The 14,741-nt window shown below is 44.0% G+C and overlaps 1 protein-coding gene across 2 annotated transcripts in view; it reads left to right on the top strand.

Annotated features, from left to right (window-relative positions):
• LOC117877393 (NACHT, LRR and PYD domains-containing protein 3-like) overlaps positions 1–14,741 on the top strand; it is a 138,842-nt gene that overhangs the window by 97,492 nt on the left and 26,609 nt on the right. For both annotated transcript variants that reach the window (XM_034770486.1, XM_034770487.1), the window contains one exon: positions 7,870–8,040. In XM_034770486.1, coding sequence (XP_034626377.1) covers positions 7,870–8,040 — 171 coding nt within the window. The remainder of the gene's footprint in view (positions 1–7,869; positions 8,041–14,741) is intronic.

Here is a 14,741-nt window from a genome sequence, read left to right on the forward strand (position 1 = left end):
ACACTGGGATAGCTACCACAATGCACTGCTCTCTGTGGCGTAGCAAGAGATGCTAATGTGGCCATGCCACTGCGCTTGCAGCTGACAGTGTAAACACACGGCAGCACTTTCCCTGCTGCTTTCTCTGAGGGCTGGTTTAACTCCCGGTGTTCTATATCTGCAAGTGTAGCCATAGCCTGAGATTAGCATCATACTATCCCAAGCTATCAGAGTGTCATTTTTTCCTTGTTTAAAGTCTCTCATTGTATAATTCTGATTTTAAAAGTAAATCATAGTTTAATTAGGAATTTCCAGTTTGCTCAGAAACTTCACACATTCTGCCCAGACGAGGACCTAGCCATATTGTTCAATGTACTTTTCCTCTCCAGACTGGATGACTCTATTTCACTGCATCTAAAGCTGAATGTAAAAACAATGCCTACGTTACAGATAGTACAAAAACTGTCCACTTCTTCCATGGTTTATGTCACTATGGTCATATGAAGTCAATGCTCCAGTCCCCACAACTAGCTCCCTGTGAGCTCTACTGCCACTTTAATGCCATGGTCTTAATCCTCTATGAAATTCCCAGGATGAGCAAGGACTGGCCCTAGAGAGACATCCCAGCCGGTAGGAGCAGACAGAGAAACAGCCTCAGCATGGACCAATGGACACTGATGTTATCAGACTGCCTGCTGCATAGGGTTGCCAACTTTCTACTCACACACCCTTGCACTGCCTGTCCCCCACCCCTCCTCTGAGCCCCCTCCTCTGAGGCCCCAACCTTCATCTGAGGCCCCACCCCCACTCACTCCATCCCTCCTCCCTCTGTTGCTCACTGTCCCCCCTCTCACTGGCTCATTTTCACCAGGCTGGCTCAGGGGGTTAAGGTGCGGGAGGGGGTGAGGGCTCTGGCTATGAGTGCGGGCTCTGAGGTGGGGCTGGAGATGAGCGATCTGGGGTGCGAGATGGTGCTCCAGGCTGGGACTGAGGGGTTTGGAAGATTGAAGGAGGATCGGGGCTGGGGTAGGGGGATGGAGCGCAGGAGAGGGTTAGGGGTGCCGGCTCCGGGTGGCACTTACCTCAAGCAATTCCCAGAAGCAGCAGCATATCCCGCCTCTGGCTCCTATGTGGAGGTGCAGCCAGGTGGCTCTGTGCGCTGCCCCGTCCTCAGGAACTGAGAGGGTGGTACCTATTAGCTGTGATTCCCGGCCACTGAGATTTGAAAAGCCAGTGCTTGGGGCAGAAGTGGCGTGCAGAGCCCCCTGGCTTCTCTTATGCCTACGCCTGCCATAGCCCTGCTGCTCTCCCGACTGAATTTTTAACGGCCTGGTCAGCAGCGCTGACTGGAGCTGCCAGTGTCCCTGTTCAACTGGATGTTCTGGTTGAAAACCGGACACCTGGCAACCCTACTGCTGCACGGTGTTACTCTTCACATTCTCCCCTTGTGCTGATTGTTTGTTGCAATCACCTCCTTCCCTCTGCCTCAGAGTCTCTTCACCTGTTTCCCTCCACCTGCGCTGCATTCTCCCCTCATTCCTTCCCTCCCCCCTTCCTTGTCCCTTTTCCCTTCCTCTCACTTTCTATTAAGCCAATCCCCACCTAAGAAACCGCACCCAGACTTTTAAAAATAAGAAATGTCGCCCCACAGCAAAATAATAAACAGTGATACTTACAAACAATCATGCCATTCATTCTGCTTGTGTGTTCTATCTCTGTCCCTGATTTGTATGTCTTGCCAATTACATTGTAAACTCCTCAGGGGAGGGACTATCTAGTACTAAGTACAGTGCCTACCACAATGGGGCTCTGTTCTTGGTTGCTCTGCAGGCACTACTATTATCCAGAGAATACAAACCTAGTGGCTCTAGCCCAAGTGACATAGGAGATGAAATTTCGATCCATGAACTGCTGAGATGGATGTGCTCCTCTGGGACCAAGCAGATCGCAAAGCCTAGGATGAAACATGTGAGAGCTGGAAGCAAAGCACTCTCGGCCTCAGCAGTGCCATTTCTATTCTGTATTACGCCTAAACCCCAGTTGGATATTGCCAATGGACAGGTGACATGGATGCAGTTATTCAGTAGCTTCTTGATTAGGTTGCTCGGAAATGGGAGATCAGATGATACCGGGTGATGACCCAGTTGGAACTGGCTGTTATGTTGTACAGAGGCTCCTGTTAAGCAATGCAGATAAGTTATAATTCAGACAGTGAATGTAGCAGAGCTCTGTCAGACTCCCTGGCTCTGCGTGATCACTGAACAGCACAGGAGGTAGCTTGTAAGTCAGGCTGCATCAAGCAATGGATTCTTAAGTATTAGCCAAAGTAATTCATGCTCGGGGTGGGAGATAGATTTTCCTTCCTTAAAAGCAGAAGGTGGCAGTAATTGATAGTAGGTGTTCTATGTGCTCTTACTGTCCTTCACCAGCCAACAAGATAAAGGATCAGAGTTATAAGTTGACGCCTGGATTTTCTCTGGAGCCTAGGATACTTCTTTTGTGAATGGGCAGAAGAAGGAGGGTGTCATGTTATCTCTGATGGCCACAGAGCTGAACAGGTAATATGAAAAGCAATGTATAAATAGAGGGTAGGGGTCTCCTTATCTGCATATCTTCCTAAAAATTGCAGACAGAAAACTGTTCTAAAATCAGTAATTATGTACACATAATTACATATATTTTCTATATTACATGGTACAAATAAGCTCATACTGTCATATGTGTGACAATGCTTCCCTTTGGAGCTGTCGTAAACATACAGCTAAGGGTAGCATAAAATCCCTCTTTACCCTGTAAAGGTTTAATTCCTCTTTTACCTGTAAAGGGTTAAGAAGCTCAGGTAACCTAGCTGACATCTGACCAAAAGGACCAATAAGGGGACAAGAACAGGAGTACTTGTGGCACCTTAGAGACTAACAAATTTATTAGAGCATGAGCTTTCGTGGACCACAGCCCACTTCTTCGGATGCATACAGAGTGGAATAAATATTGAGGATATATATATACACACATACAGAGAGCATAAACAGGTGGGAGTTGTCTTACCAACTCTGAGAGGCCAATTAAGTAAGAGAAAAAAAACTTTTGAAGTGATCATCAAGATAGCACAGTACAGACAGTTTGATAAGAAGTGTGAGAATACTTACAAGGGGAGATAGATTCAATGTTTGTAATGGCTCAGCCATTCCCAGTCCTTATTCAATCCTTTGTTGATTGTGTCTAGTTTGCATATCAATTCCAGCTCAGCAGTCTCTCGTTGGAGTCTGTTTTTGAAGTTTTTCTGTTGTAATATAGCCATCCGCAGGTCTGTCATTGAATGACCAGACAGGTTAAAGTGTTCTCCCACTGGTTTTTGAGTATTATGATTCCTGATGTCAGATTTGTGTCCATTAATTCTTTTGCGTAGAGACTGTTCGCTTTGGCCAATGTACATGGCAGAGGGGCATTGCTGGCACATGATAGCATATATCACATTGGTAGATGTGCAGGTGAACGAGCCCCTGATAGTATGGCTGATGTGATTAGGTCCTATGATGATGTCACTTGAATAGATATGTGGACAGAGTTGGCATCGGGGTTTGTTAGAAGGATAGGTTCCTGGGTCAGTGGTTTTGTTCAGTGATGTGTGGTTGCTGGTGAGTATTTGTTTTAGGTTGGGGGTTGTCTGTAAGCGAGGACAGGTCTGTCTCCCAAGATCTGTGAGAGTAAAGGATCGTCTTTCAGGATAGGTTGTAGATCTCTGATGATGCGCTGGAGAGGTTTTAGTTGGGGGCTGAAGGTGACAGCTAGTGGTGTTCTGTTATTTTTTTTGTTGGGCCTGTCTTGTAGGAGTGACTTCTGGGTACTCGTCTGGCTCTGTCAATCTGTTTTTTCACTTCAGCAGGTGGGTATTGTAGTTTTAAGAATGCTTGACAAGATACTTTCAAATTGAGGGGGCGGGGGAAGGCTTTGTCTGTCTGTTCTGTGTGCTTGCCGGAGACAGATCACGAAAATAAGCAATCCAACTCCATTAGTATTAGTAAGTACTAGCAAAGGAATGCGTTAGCTTACTTTTATTTTGGCTTGTGATTTCCTTTGTAGGAGGAGGGAGGTTTATCCCTGGTTTTGTAACTTTAAGGTTTTGCCTAGAGGGAAGATCCTCTATGTTCTTGAGTCTTTGGTTATTCTGTAAAGTACTTACCATCCCGATTTTACAAAAGTGATTCCTTTACCTTTTCTTTAATTAAAATTCTTTCTTTTAAGAACCTGATTGATTTTTCATTGTTTTAAGATCCAAGGGTTTAGGTCTGTGTTCACCTGTACCAATTGGTGAGGGGATTATTCTCAAGCCTCCCCAGGAAAAGGGGTGTAGGGCTTTGGGGGGATATTTGGTGAAGGTAGGGCTCCAAGTGGCCCTCCCTAACTGTTTGTTTAAATCACTTGGTGGTGGCCAAGTTACTTAATCCAAAGTATAAGAAAGAATTTGTGCCTTGGGGAGTTCTTAACCTAAGCTGGTAAAAATAAGCTTAGGGGGTCTTCATGCGGGTCCCCATGTCTGTACCCTAAAGTTCAGAGTGGGGAGGGAACCCTAACAGGAACCGGCTGAAGTTACTCAATTAGGGTGAACTGCATGCAGAACGGGGCAGGCAAACCCCAAAAGCTGGTGGATATGCCAATATTTAGGTTTACCAAGCCATCACAAAACAGCTTCTGTATTACCTCACTGGTGATGCAGAAGTCCAAACAACGCAGTTCCCGTAAAGTATCCAGCTTCAGGCCTCCATTCAGGTACACATGTCAAATACGATGAAGATTACTGAAAATCTCATTTCATCATATAAAAGAAAAGGTTCTCCCAATCCCAAAGGATCGGCCACATACCCAGGTCAAATTTTAATTTAGATCTTACCCAAAATACACACTTATAGCCAATTCTTATTAACTAGACTAAAATTTATTAAAACAGAAAAGAGATACAGTGTTGGTTAAAATATCCATATACATACAGACATGAGTTCAATTCTTGTGGTTCAGATACACAGCAGACAGAGATGGTGAGCCTGTAGTTGCCAAAAGTTCTTTTAAAAATAGTCCATAGGTTTTAATCCAATGTCCATATTCAGGACATTGGATTAAAACCATTGGATTGACTCCAGCCAATGACTGGGCATCTCAATTCTTATGGCTTAGGGTTTCCCCCTCTTGAAACCCAAAGCGGATCTGAGATTAAAAGGATCGTGTCCCAGGGTCTTTATACTTTTCCAGTAGCCTCTTGGCTTGAGAGAACAGTAGGATTAACCTTCTTCTCCCAAACATCATGGCAAAAAGCATAGGGTAATTTATCCATTAAACACTGCATATACAGTTCACCACAAACTTCAAAAAGACATATAGACAATAATATTATTTCAATCAAGTGTCATCATAAAGGCTAATATTCCATTTGGATCTTGAATCAAAGCTATAGTAACAGACAAGTATTGTTTGTTTACAATACAAGACTTGAGCAAACACCTGCCATTCTATTGCTCTGACAATGCAGGTTGCATTTCAAAGTACTATTCTAACCTAATGCAATAGCCCAACTATCATTTACATATAGCAAGTCTTTAAAGGTTGACCATGGGTCAAGTCAGTCTATGAGTTAGATAACCCTTTCTGGCCATGTGCCACCTTTCAATTATACCCATAATGTCACTGAATGATTACAGACTTTTGTTTTAACCAAGAGCAAAAAAGTAGAGGAAAATACATAAAATATATCATTTGGGGCTAAATATTTCCCAAACTTTCCAAAACAGTACTATTTTGAGTATATAGTTGCATTATCAATCATATTTAGAAGATTTCTGCCAGTTTTGATCAAAAGTGTGAATTTCGGATTGTTTTTCAGATTGGGTGCCCAATAGCTTTTAAACATTACATGGTACAGAAAAACTGCACCACTTCCAGCATCTACTTCCACCCTGGTAATGACCACCAGTCATGTGCCTAACGTAGTTAAAATGAGATTTTCTAGGTGGTGAGTTAACCGAAGTGCCCCAAATGAGTCCAGGCTGGTAGACTAGTGAGAATAAAGGGTTTTCAGTCCTGCCCCAACTATAAATCTGCATGAAAACTTAAGCATAGAGCTGCTACTACTTGTGCATGCGTTCCTGTCTCCCACTGAGTTGATGCTCGCTTTTAGAATGTTTGTGTATGCATCTGCTGGGAAATAATCAAATATATTTGGGGTCATGTGGTTTTGGTGTATGCAGTTCTCTTAACAGTACATCATAATATGACATTCTAGCCGGTTATCCCAGTGCAGAATTCCAGATGAAAACCATGAAAGCTCTTGTAATTTTCATTGAATAGAATTTTGCCTTTGAAAGACATGACAGATTTCTAAAATACTGGAAATGGCATCTGACATTTCAAAAATGTCTGGAACAGGCCACTCCCTGCCCCACTCTTTGCTCACCTCTGGGAAACCTTATATGAATTTTTGTTTTCCCTTCCTATAGCTCTTTATGTCTTCAGGTGTTTCCTTGTGGCTGGTCTGGTCAGTAGACAGAATTCTTCTAACACACTTTAGCAAATNTTACACTAAAGATATCAATTCAGCTAGTCTTTTATTCTGTTTTATGACCAAGGATTGTCTGCACAGAGGCTGTTGATGTGGCAAATGTCTCTCCCATTTCCAATTGTATTGTATTAAAATTGTGTGCCTGGATACATCTTGATTTCTGTTTGTAAACTTCCACAACTATCCCCTTTATTGATTTCCCTCCATGCTGCTGCTCTCCCCTTCATTTCAATCCAAAAATAAAATACCAAAATATTTCCTTTCCCTCACATTTTGTCTGTCTGTTCTGTTTAGATCGTAGAATCCTCAGGGCAGGGACTGTCTGTGTCTATGTTGCTTCTTTTTCTTATAAAACCAGTGTCCTGTTCTGACACCTGCATTACCCTCAGCCACGTGGTGGCAGATGTCCTGCACCTTGCAGATCAGAGGAGAAATCTGTGACAGGGGGGCTGGGTAAACTCTAAACTTATCATATTCACATTTATTCACCCGTTTTGGAATGAGATGGTTACATAGCACACAGGGTGGGCACCTCTTCAAGAGATCTGAGCCCAGCACCAAATTCCCAAGGAGAAACTCCGCCTCAAGAATGGACTCTAGTCAGAGCCCAGAGCAAAAATAAACTCTCCTACTGCTGGAACAGCTACCTCCTTCCCAAAGCTTACTCCCAACACCACTCCTCATTTGAGGGGTGTCTCTCCTTTTTTATCACAGTTGGGGTCTTTCTTTCCCTTCATGTGTCCTCTCCCAATGTTGGGGTCTCTTCCTCCTCAACTTCTCACTTGTCTTCCCTCCTTTCTTACCTTTAAATCTTGTGGAGCTCTTCTCCATTGCTTCATCATGGACACCCTCTTCCCGCCCCACCCCAACTTCCCCAGTTAGGGTGTATCTTCCTTGTTTCCCGCATACACCCATGGGCTTTTTCTCTTCTTGTTCAAACCACACTTAGAGTCTCTCACCCCATTGGGGGTGCCTCTCTTCCTGCCTCCAAAATATCTCAGGGGCTCTACCAACCTTTACTCAACCTGGGGGTAGAATCTTATCCAGAACCTTATTTTTCAGTGGTCAATGGCAGAAGTTTAAGGATTGTGGTGTCTGGACCATTCTCAATGCTGATTGGTCAAGGGTGAGATGCAAGGGGTTGAGCTTAGGCAGGCACCTAAAACTTGTTCCTCATTGGACACAGATTGGGCTTGGGACAGGGCTAGGGTAGGGCTTCTGGCTCATTCTCAATGCTGATTGGTCAGGGAGAAGGGCTGAAGGGTGGGGCTTCCTGGTAGAAGTGCTGTGATGAGCCCTGTTCACATTGTGATCACTCTTCTCTGCCTTTCTCTGTTCTGCAGCTTCTTTAGTGGTCATCTCCCAGGTGCTTGCGGTGAGGATCTCGCTGATGTTCTCAGAGCCAACGAGAGCCTGACAGATCTGAACCTGGGTTATAATTATCTGGGAGATGCCGGCGTGCAACGTCTGTGTAAGGGACTGACACACCCGAACTGCAAACTGCAGAGACTGGGGTAAGTAACATTGGGCCTCCTCTGTGTATTTACAGGTGTCTTTTATATAAAGCACTTGACAGGGTGTGTAGCTGGTGTCTGATGTCTGCTCCCTCCAGCTACATGGAGGAGCCGAGCATTAAGTGTCTCTCCAACACCTCCATTGGTGGCTCACAACATGCACCAAGCCTGCCCTGTTTAGAAAATGGAAATTTTAAGTAAAGCTTGGCCCACAACAGACAGCAGGCTCCACCGTCCCCTGGTGTTTGGGGGATAAAGATACATTTTAAAAACTCACTCTTAATAAAAATACATTTATTAAAAAGTGCTAACTCTTACCCTTCACTCACCAGACTGCTTTAGATCATTTTAATGACTTTTGACACCTTGACCTGTTTATATAAACTTATAAAATAAAAGAGGCCCCAGGACACCAAGGAATTTTAAACGTCCCTATCTGAGCTGAAATATTCAACTTTGGTTTTAGCATCAGCATGAGCCCCAGCCATGGTGGCCATTGAACGAGCTAGCATGTGGAATCAGACAGGACAACTCCATAGGTAGACGCCCAAATAGGGGACCAGGGTTAGAAAAAGGACTCCAGTGCAGGGAAAGAAATAACACTTCCCTGTTTTATGCCCCCCCCCCCTCAGGGCCAATGAGCTTATAGAGTGAGTGGAGTTGGAGGAAAGTGAATTTACAAGATCTAAAGTTCCAGAAAGAACAATGGGCCACAGATCTCCAGTTCTCTGAGGAAGAGAGAAACTGTTTACTCTGCTTGGTTCATGAACTTGAGACCAAAGTGGAGATTCTTCATGCCGAAATGGAAAAGCCTAGACTTGCAGTGACCCTGAAGTCCAGGTGACAGAGATAAGATCACCTAGAGATTGTACCCAGTGATCCTGGGCATGTGACCCTGGCCTTACAGCATAAAACTCAGGGTGATTGGGACCCACAGTTTGTTCTTGGGGGAAGCTGGCTATGGTTTCTGGGACTCAGAGAATACTCCATTATGGAGAGGGACGGCAGGAAATGGTATTATGTTACACCATTGAGGGAAATAATTTTGGTTAAGTTTAAGAAAACTTTGGGCCCTGAAAGGTGTAATAACTGATGTTGCAGAATGTTGAGGAGGAAAGGTGTTTTTACATTGTATGGGGTTAGAATAGCCCTGGGGGGCACCTCACAAAAAGGAAAAGAATACATATTTTTTTCTCCTGGAAAGGGTGGGGGGTATATCACAGGGTTGATAGACTGAGCCCAGCTCCCCTGGACCAGAGCAGGTGAGCCCAGTCTAGTTAATTAAAGAGGACTGGGGTACACCTGGACTTATAAAGGGCTGCTAGTAGGCAGCTGTGGAGGAAGGACTGAGTCAAGTGGAGCCCCTGGGTGGGGAAGCCACACTGGAGTGGAGCTAGTGTCTTTGGTGCTCCTAGACCCTCCACTCAAAGAGACTCTCACTGTGCCCAATGCACAGGGTGGCTATTCCTTGAGAAATTCGTAATAATACTGTGAACAGGAAAGGAGTGTAAAGCCCAGTGCACAGGGGATGATGGGAACAATAAAGTAAATAAAATAAACCTCAGCAAATGAAGGACACACCACGACTAACAGAGAGGGGAACTGTATTGCTCACAGGAGAATAGAATCTGGGGAAGGAAGGGGCTATGGTTATCTAATAATGAAAAAACATTAATAATTAACCCAATCCCCTGCATCCTAAGGTGGGTGGTACTGCCCGAGCTGTGTGTCCTGAGGTGGAGTGTTGCAGCACTGTGATGGTGGCTGGTTTAACCTAAAGTCATCTTGTTTTGAATTCATGCCTGAGTAGGACAGGTTCCTCTCCTGACTCCAGACGGACTCACTGGAATCCCCTGGGGCTCCTGGCAGCCACTGCAGGGTCAGATCTTTCTCAGTGCTGGTCACTGCAGTGCTGAAGCTGCTAGATTCCTAAAGCCAGGGATCAGAGTTATACAAGCTTTGTTTTGGGGAAATGGGAATTTAGCAGGGATTACCTCAGCTGTGCTGTCTCTTTCCCACCTTCCAACTTTAAACCGCATTTCATTGTCAGGCTGTTCCTTCCCCTGTTAACTTGCTGGAGGGATGTGCAGCTCTGGCTTGTCAATGGACTGGTGGCTTGCTTGTCTAGATCACCCAATGCAGAAACTTCCTGAACTGGCCCCAGCAAGGGTTCTTAGTTTCTTCTGTTCCCAGCCCTGACTCCATCCATGCAGGAAATGGCATCAGAGGGTTTTGGTAACCATCTTAGCTCAAGTCCTTTTGTGATGCTGGCAGACCAGGTGCCAGTCATGACAATGTCCCTCCCTATGTCTCAGCTGAACACTGACAAGTACATAGCTGGAATCAGTCTGGTTCACCTGTGTGTTAGTATTGTTAAAACAGGGATATTAGAATTATAAGAATGTGTTTGGAGTGTAGACTTTGTTAAATGCTTCTGAGTTGCTGCATGCAGTAATCTCACTTACAACAACTATATATATATTATAAGATTATATTTTAGCAGATGTATTATGGGCCTCTGTGACTGTGTAAATTACCAGACAGGAGAGAAATACAAATTAGTGTCAAAGGCTAATCTTCAACAGAAAGTGTTCCCAAAGTGAAAGGTCCATCAATACCAGAAAAACTATTGTGGGATGTTGCAACTAGAAGTTCCCTAAATACTTTCAAGAAGAGAACAAAAGACTTTTTTATTGTCCTGCTTCCTCTTTGTGAAGATGAGTCATGAAAGGGACTCCTCCCATCAGCTGAGCTTTGCAGCTGAAGCCATGTGGAAGAATAGAATAAAACCCCATAACAAGAAGGAACTTATTATGCTGTTTGGATGCTGCAGGAGTGGGGGGAGATATTTCTAAGCATAAGCTAGAGATCCGCAGCTGCTTAGACTGCGTTAGCCTTAAAGGACATTTAGTGCTTGCTGATTATAGAAGCTTGTATGGGATTGGCTACAAGCGTTGTCTTTGGTGTGAAATCTAAAGGATCATTGACCTGGTGTAAGGGACTGGTCCTTTGAGACTGGGAATAACCTGAATATTGCTGACATTTTTGGTATAAGGGTCATCTATCACCATGGTACACAAGATAGATTGGAGTACCCTAGGGGACTGTTTGTAACTCCATGTTAGGGCTGTTACAGTGCCTGTGGAGTTTACATTTGATAATTGGTTGGTGAAATCTAAGTATAGAACTCACAACCAATTTGGGGAAGGAAATAGACTTCTGGGAGGAAGGCTGGCTCATCTCATCAAAAGAGCTTTAAACTAGGAATTTGGGGGAGATGGTTGGGAGATGTCCAGTTAATCTCCACACCAGATTATAACATTGAGAGGGAGGACGATGAGATAAGAACGGATATAGCCGGGGGGACGAGATTGGACATAAGGAGGGGCGGGGGGTGGATACTAGATTAATAGGTCATACTAGCAGTACGGTGTGCATACCAAATGGGATAACGAATGTGAGAGAGGCCAAACGGCATAAATTAAGATGTTTATACACCAATGCAAGAAGCCTAGGTAACAAAATGGAGGAATTAGAGCTCCTGGTCCAAGAAATGAAACCGGATATCATAGGAATAACTGAAACATGGTGGAACAGTAGTCATGACTGGAGTACAGGTATGGAAGGGTATGTGCTGTTTAGGAAAGACTGGATCAAAGGTAAACGTGGGGGAGTAGCATTGTATGTCAATAATGAGGTAAACTGTAAAGAAATAATAAGTGATGGAATGGATAAGACGGAGTCTGTCTGGGCAATACTCACATTGGGTAAAAGAACTACTAGAGCCTCCCCTGGGATAGTGCTTGGGGTGTGCTATAGACTGCCGGGATCTAGCCTGGATATGGACAGAGAACTCTTTAACGTTTTTAGGGAAGTAAATACTAATAGGAACTGTGTAATCATGGGAGACTTTAACTTCCCGGATATAGATTGGGGAACAAATGCTAGTAACAATAATAGGGCTCAGATTTTCCTAGACGTGATAGCTGATGAATTCCTTCATCAAGTAGTTGCTGAACCGACGAGGGAGGATGCCATTTTAGATTTGGTTTTGGTGAGTAGTGAGGACCTCGTTGAGGAAATGGTTATAGGGGACAACCTTGGCTCGAGTGATCATGAACTAATTCAGTTTAAACTAAATGGAAAGATTAACAGAATTAAATCGGAGACTAAGGTTTACGATTTCAAAAGGGCTAACTTTAATAAATTAAGGGGACTAGTTAGGGAAGTGGATTGGACTAACATATTTAGGGATCTAAAGCCAGAAGGCGCCTGGGATTATTTCAAGTTGAAGTTGCAGGAGCTGTCGGAGGCCTGTATCCTGAGGAAGGGAAAACAGTTCGCAGCCAGGAGATTTAGACCGAGCTGGATGAGCAAGCGTCTCAGAGGGGTCATTAAGAAAAAACAGAAAGCGTACAAGTAGTGGAAGATGGGAGGGATCAGCAAAGAAACCTACCTTATTGAGGTCAGAGCATGTAGAGATGGAGTGAGAAAAGCCAAAAGCTGTGTAGAGTTGGACCTTGCAAGGGGAATTAAAAGCAATAGCAAGAGCTTTTATAGCCATATAAATAGGAAGAAAACAAAGAAAGAAGAAGTGGGACCGCTTAAGACTGTAGATGGAGTGGAGATTAAGGATAATCTAGGCATGGCACAATATCTAAATGAATATTTTGCATCGGTATTTAATGAGGCTAATGAAAGGCTGAGGAATAGTAGAAGCGAGACGGATGGGAATGAAGGAGTGGGGATTGACATTACCGTATCTGAGGTAGAAGCCAAACTCGAACAGCTTAATGGGACTAAATCAGGCGGACCGGATGATCTTCATCCAAGAATATTAAAGGAACTGGCGCGAGAAATTGCAAGCCTGTTAGCGATAATTTTTAATGAATCAGTAAACTCAGGGGTGGTACTGTTTGACTGGAGAATAGCTAATGTGGTTCCTATTTTCAAGAAGGGGAAAAAAAGTGACCCAGGTAACTACAGGCCTGTTAGTTTAACATCTGTAATATGCAAGGTCTTGGAAAAAATTTTGAAGGAGAAAGTAGTTAAGGACCTTGAGGACAATGCCAATTGGGACAAATTACAACACAGTTTTACGAAAGGTAGATCGTGCCAAACCAACCTGATCTCCTTCTTTGAGAAAGTAACAGATTATTTAGATAAAGGAAATGCGGTGGATCTAATATACCTCGATTTCAGTAAAGCGTTTGATACGGTACCGCATGAGGAATTATTGGTTAAATTGGAAAAGATGGGAATCGATATGAAAATCCAGAGGTGGATAAAGAACTGGTTAAAGGGGAGACTGCAGTGGGTCGTACTAAAAGGTGAACTGTCAGGTTGGAGGGAGGTTATCAGTGGAGTTCCTCAAGCTTCGGTTTTGGATCCGATTTTATTTAATCTATTCATTACTGACCTCGGAACTGAATGTAGGAGTGGGCTGATAAAGTTTGCGGATGACACGAAGTTGGGACGTATTGCCAATTCGGAGAAGGATCGGGATATCCTGCAGGGAGATTTGGATGACCTTGTAAACTGGAGTAATAGTAATAGGATGAAATTTAATAGTGAGAAGTGTAAGGTTATGCATTTAGGGATAAATAACAAGAATTTTAGTTATAAGCTAGGGATGCATCAGTTGGAAGTAACGGAAGAGGAGAAGGACCTCGGAGTCCTGGTTGATCGCAGGATAACTATGAGTCGGCAATGTGACGTGGCCGTGAAAAAAGCTAATGCGGTCTTGGGATGCATTAGGCGAGGTATTTCTAGTAGGGATAAGGAGGAGCTGGTTCCGTTATACAAGGCACTGGTCAGACCTCATTTGGAGTACTGTGTGCAGTTCTGGTCTCCCATGTTTAAAAAGGATGAAATCAAACTGGAACAGGTACAGAGAAGGGCCACTAGGATGATCTGAGGAATGGAAAATCTGTCGTATGAAAGGAGACTCGAGGAGCTCGATTTGTTTACCTTAACCAAAAGAAGGCTGAGGGCGGATATGATTGCTCTCTTTAAATATATCAGAGGGATAAATACCAGGGAAGGAGAGGAATTATTTCAGCTCAGTACTAATGTGGACACGAGAATGAATGGATATAAACTGGCCGTTGGGAAGTTTAGGCTTGAAATTAGACGAAGGTTTCTAACCATCAGAGGGGTGAAGTTTTGGAACAGCCTTCCGAGGGAAACAGTGGGGGCGAAAGACCTCTCTGGCTTTAAGATTAAGCTTGATAAGTTTATGGAGGGGATGGTTTGATGGTATAAAGTGATTTTAGTCAATAGGTCAACAACATGCCATCGCTGGTAATTAGCAACAATGGTCAATGATGGAATATTAAAAGTTACTACAGAGAACTTTTTCCAGAGGGTCTGGCTAGAGAATCTTGCCCACATGCTCGGGGTTCAGCTGATCGCCATATTTGGGGTCGGGAAGGAATTTTCCTCCAGGGTAGATTGGCAGAGGCCCTGCAGGTTTTTCGCCTTCCTCCGCAGCATGGGGCAGTGGTCGCTTGCTGGAGGATTCTCAGCGATTTGAAGTCTTTAAATCATGATTTGGGGACTTCAACAGCTGAGTCAAGGGAGAGAATTCTTCCAGGAGTGGGTGGGTCAGCTTTTGTTGCCCGCATCGTGCGGGAGGTCAGACTAGATGATCATAATGGTCCCTTCTGACCTTAGAGTCTATGAGTCTATGAGGTTTGTGC

Source organism: Trachemys scripta, chromosome 4, assembly GCF_013100865.1.
Source record: "Trachemys scripta elegans isolate TJP31775 chromosome 4, CAS_Tse_1.0, whole genome shotgun sequence".
Lineage (NCBI taxonomy): Eukaryota > Metazoa > Chordata > Testudines > Emydidae > Trachemys > Trachemys scripta.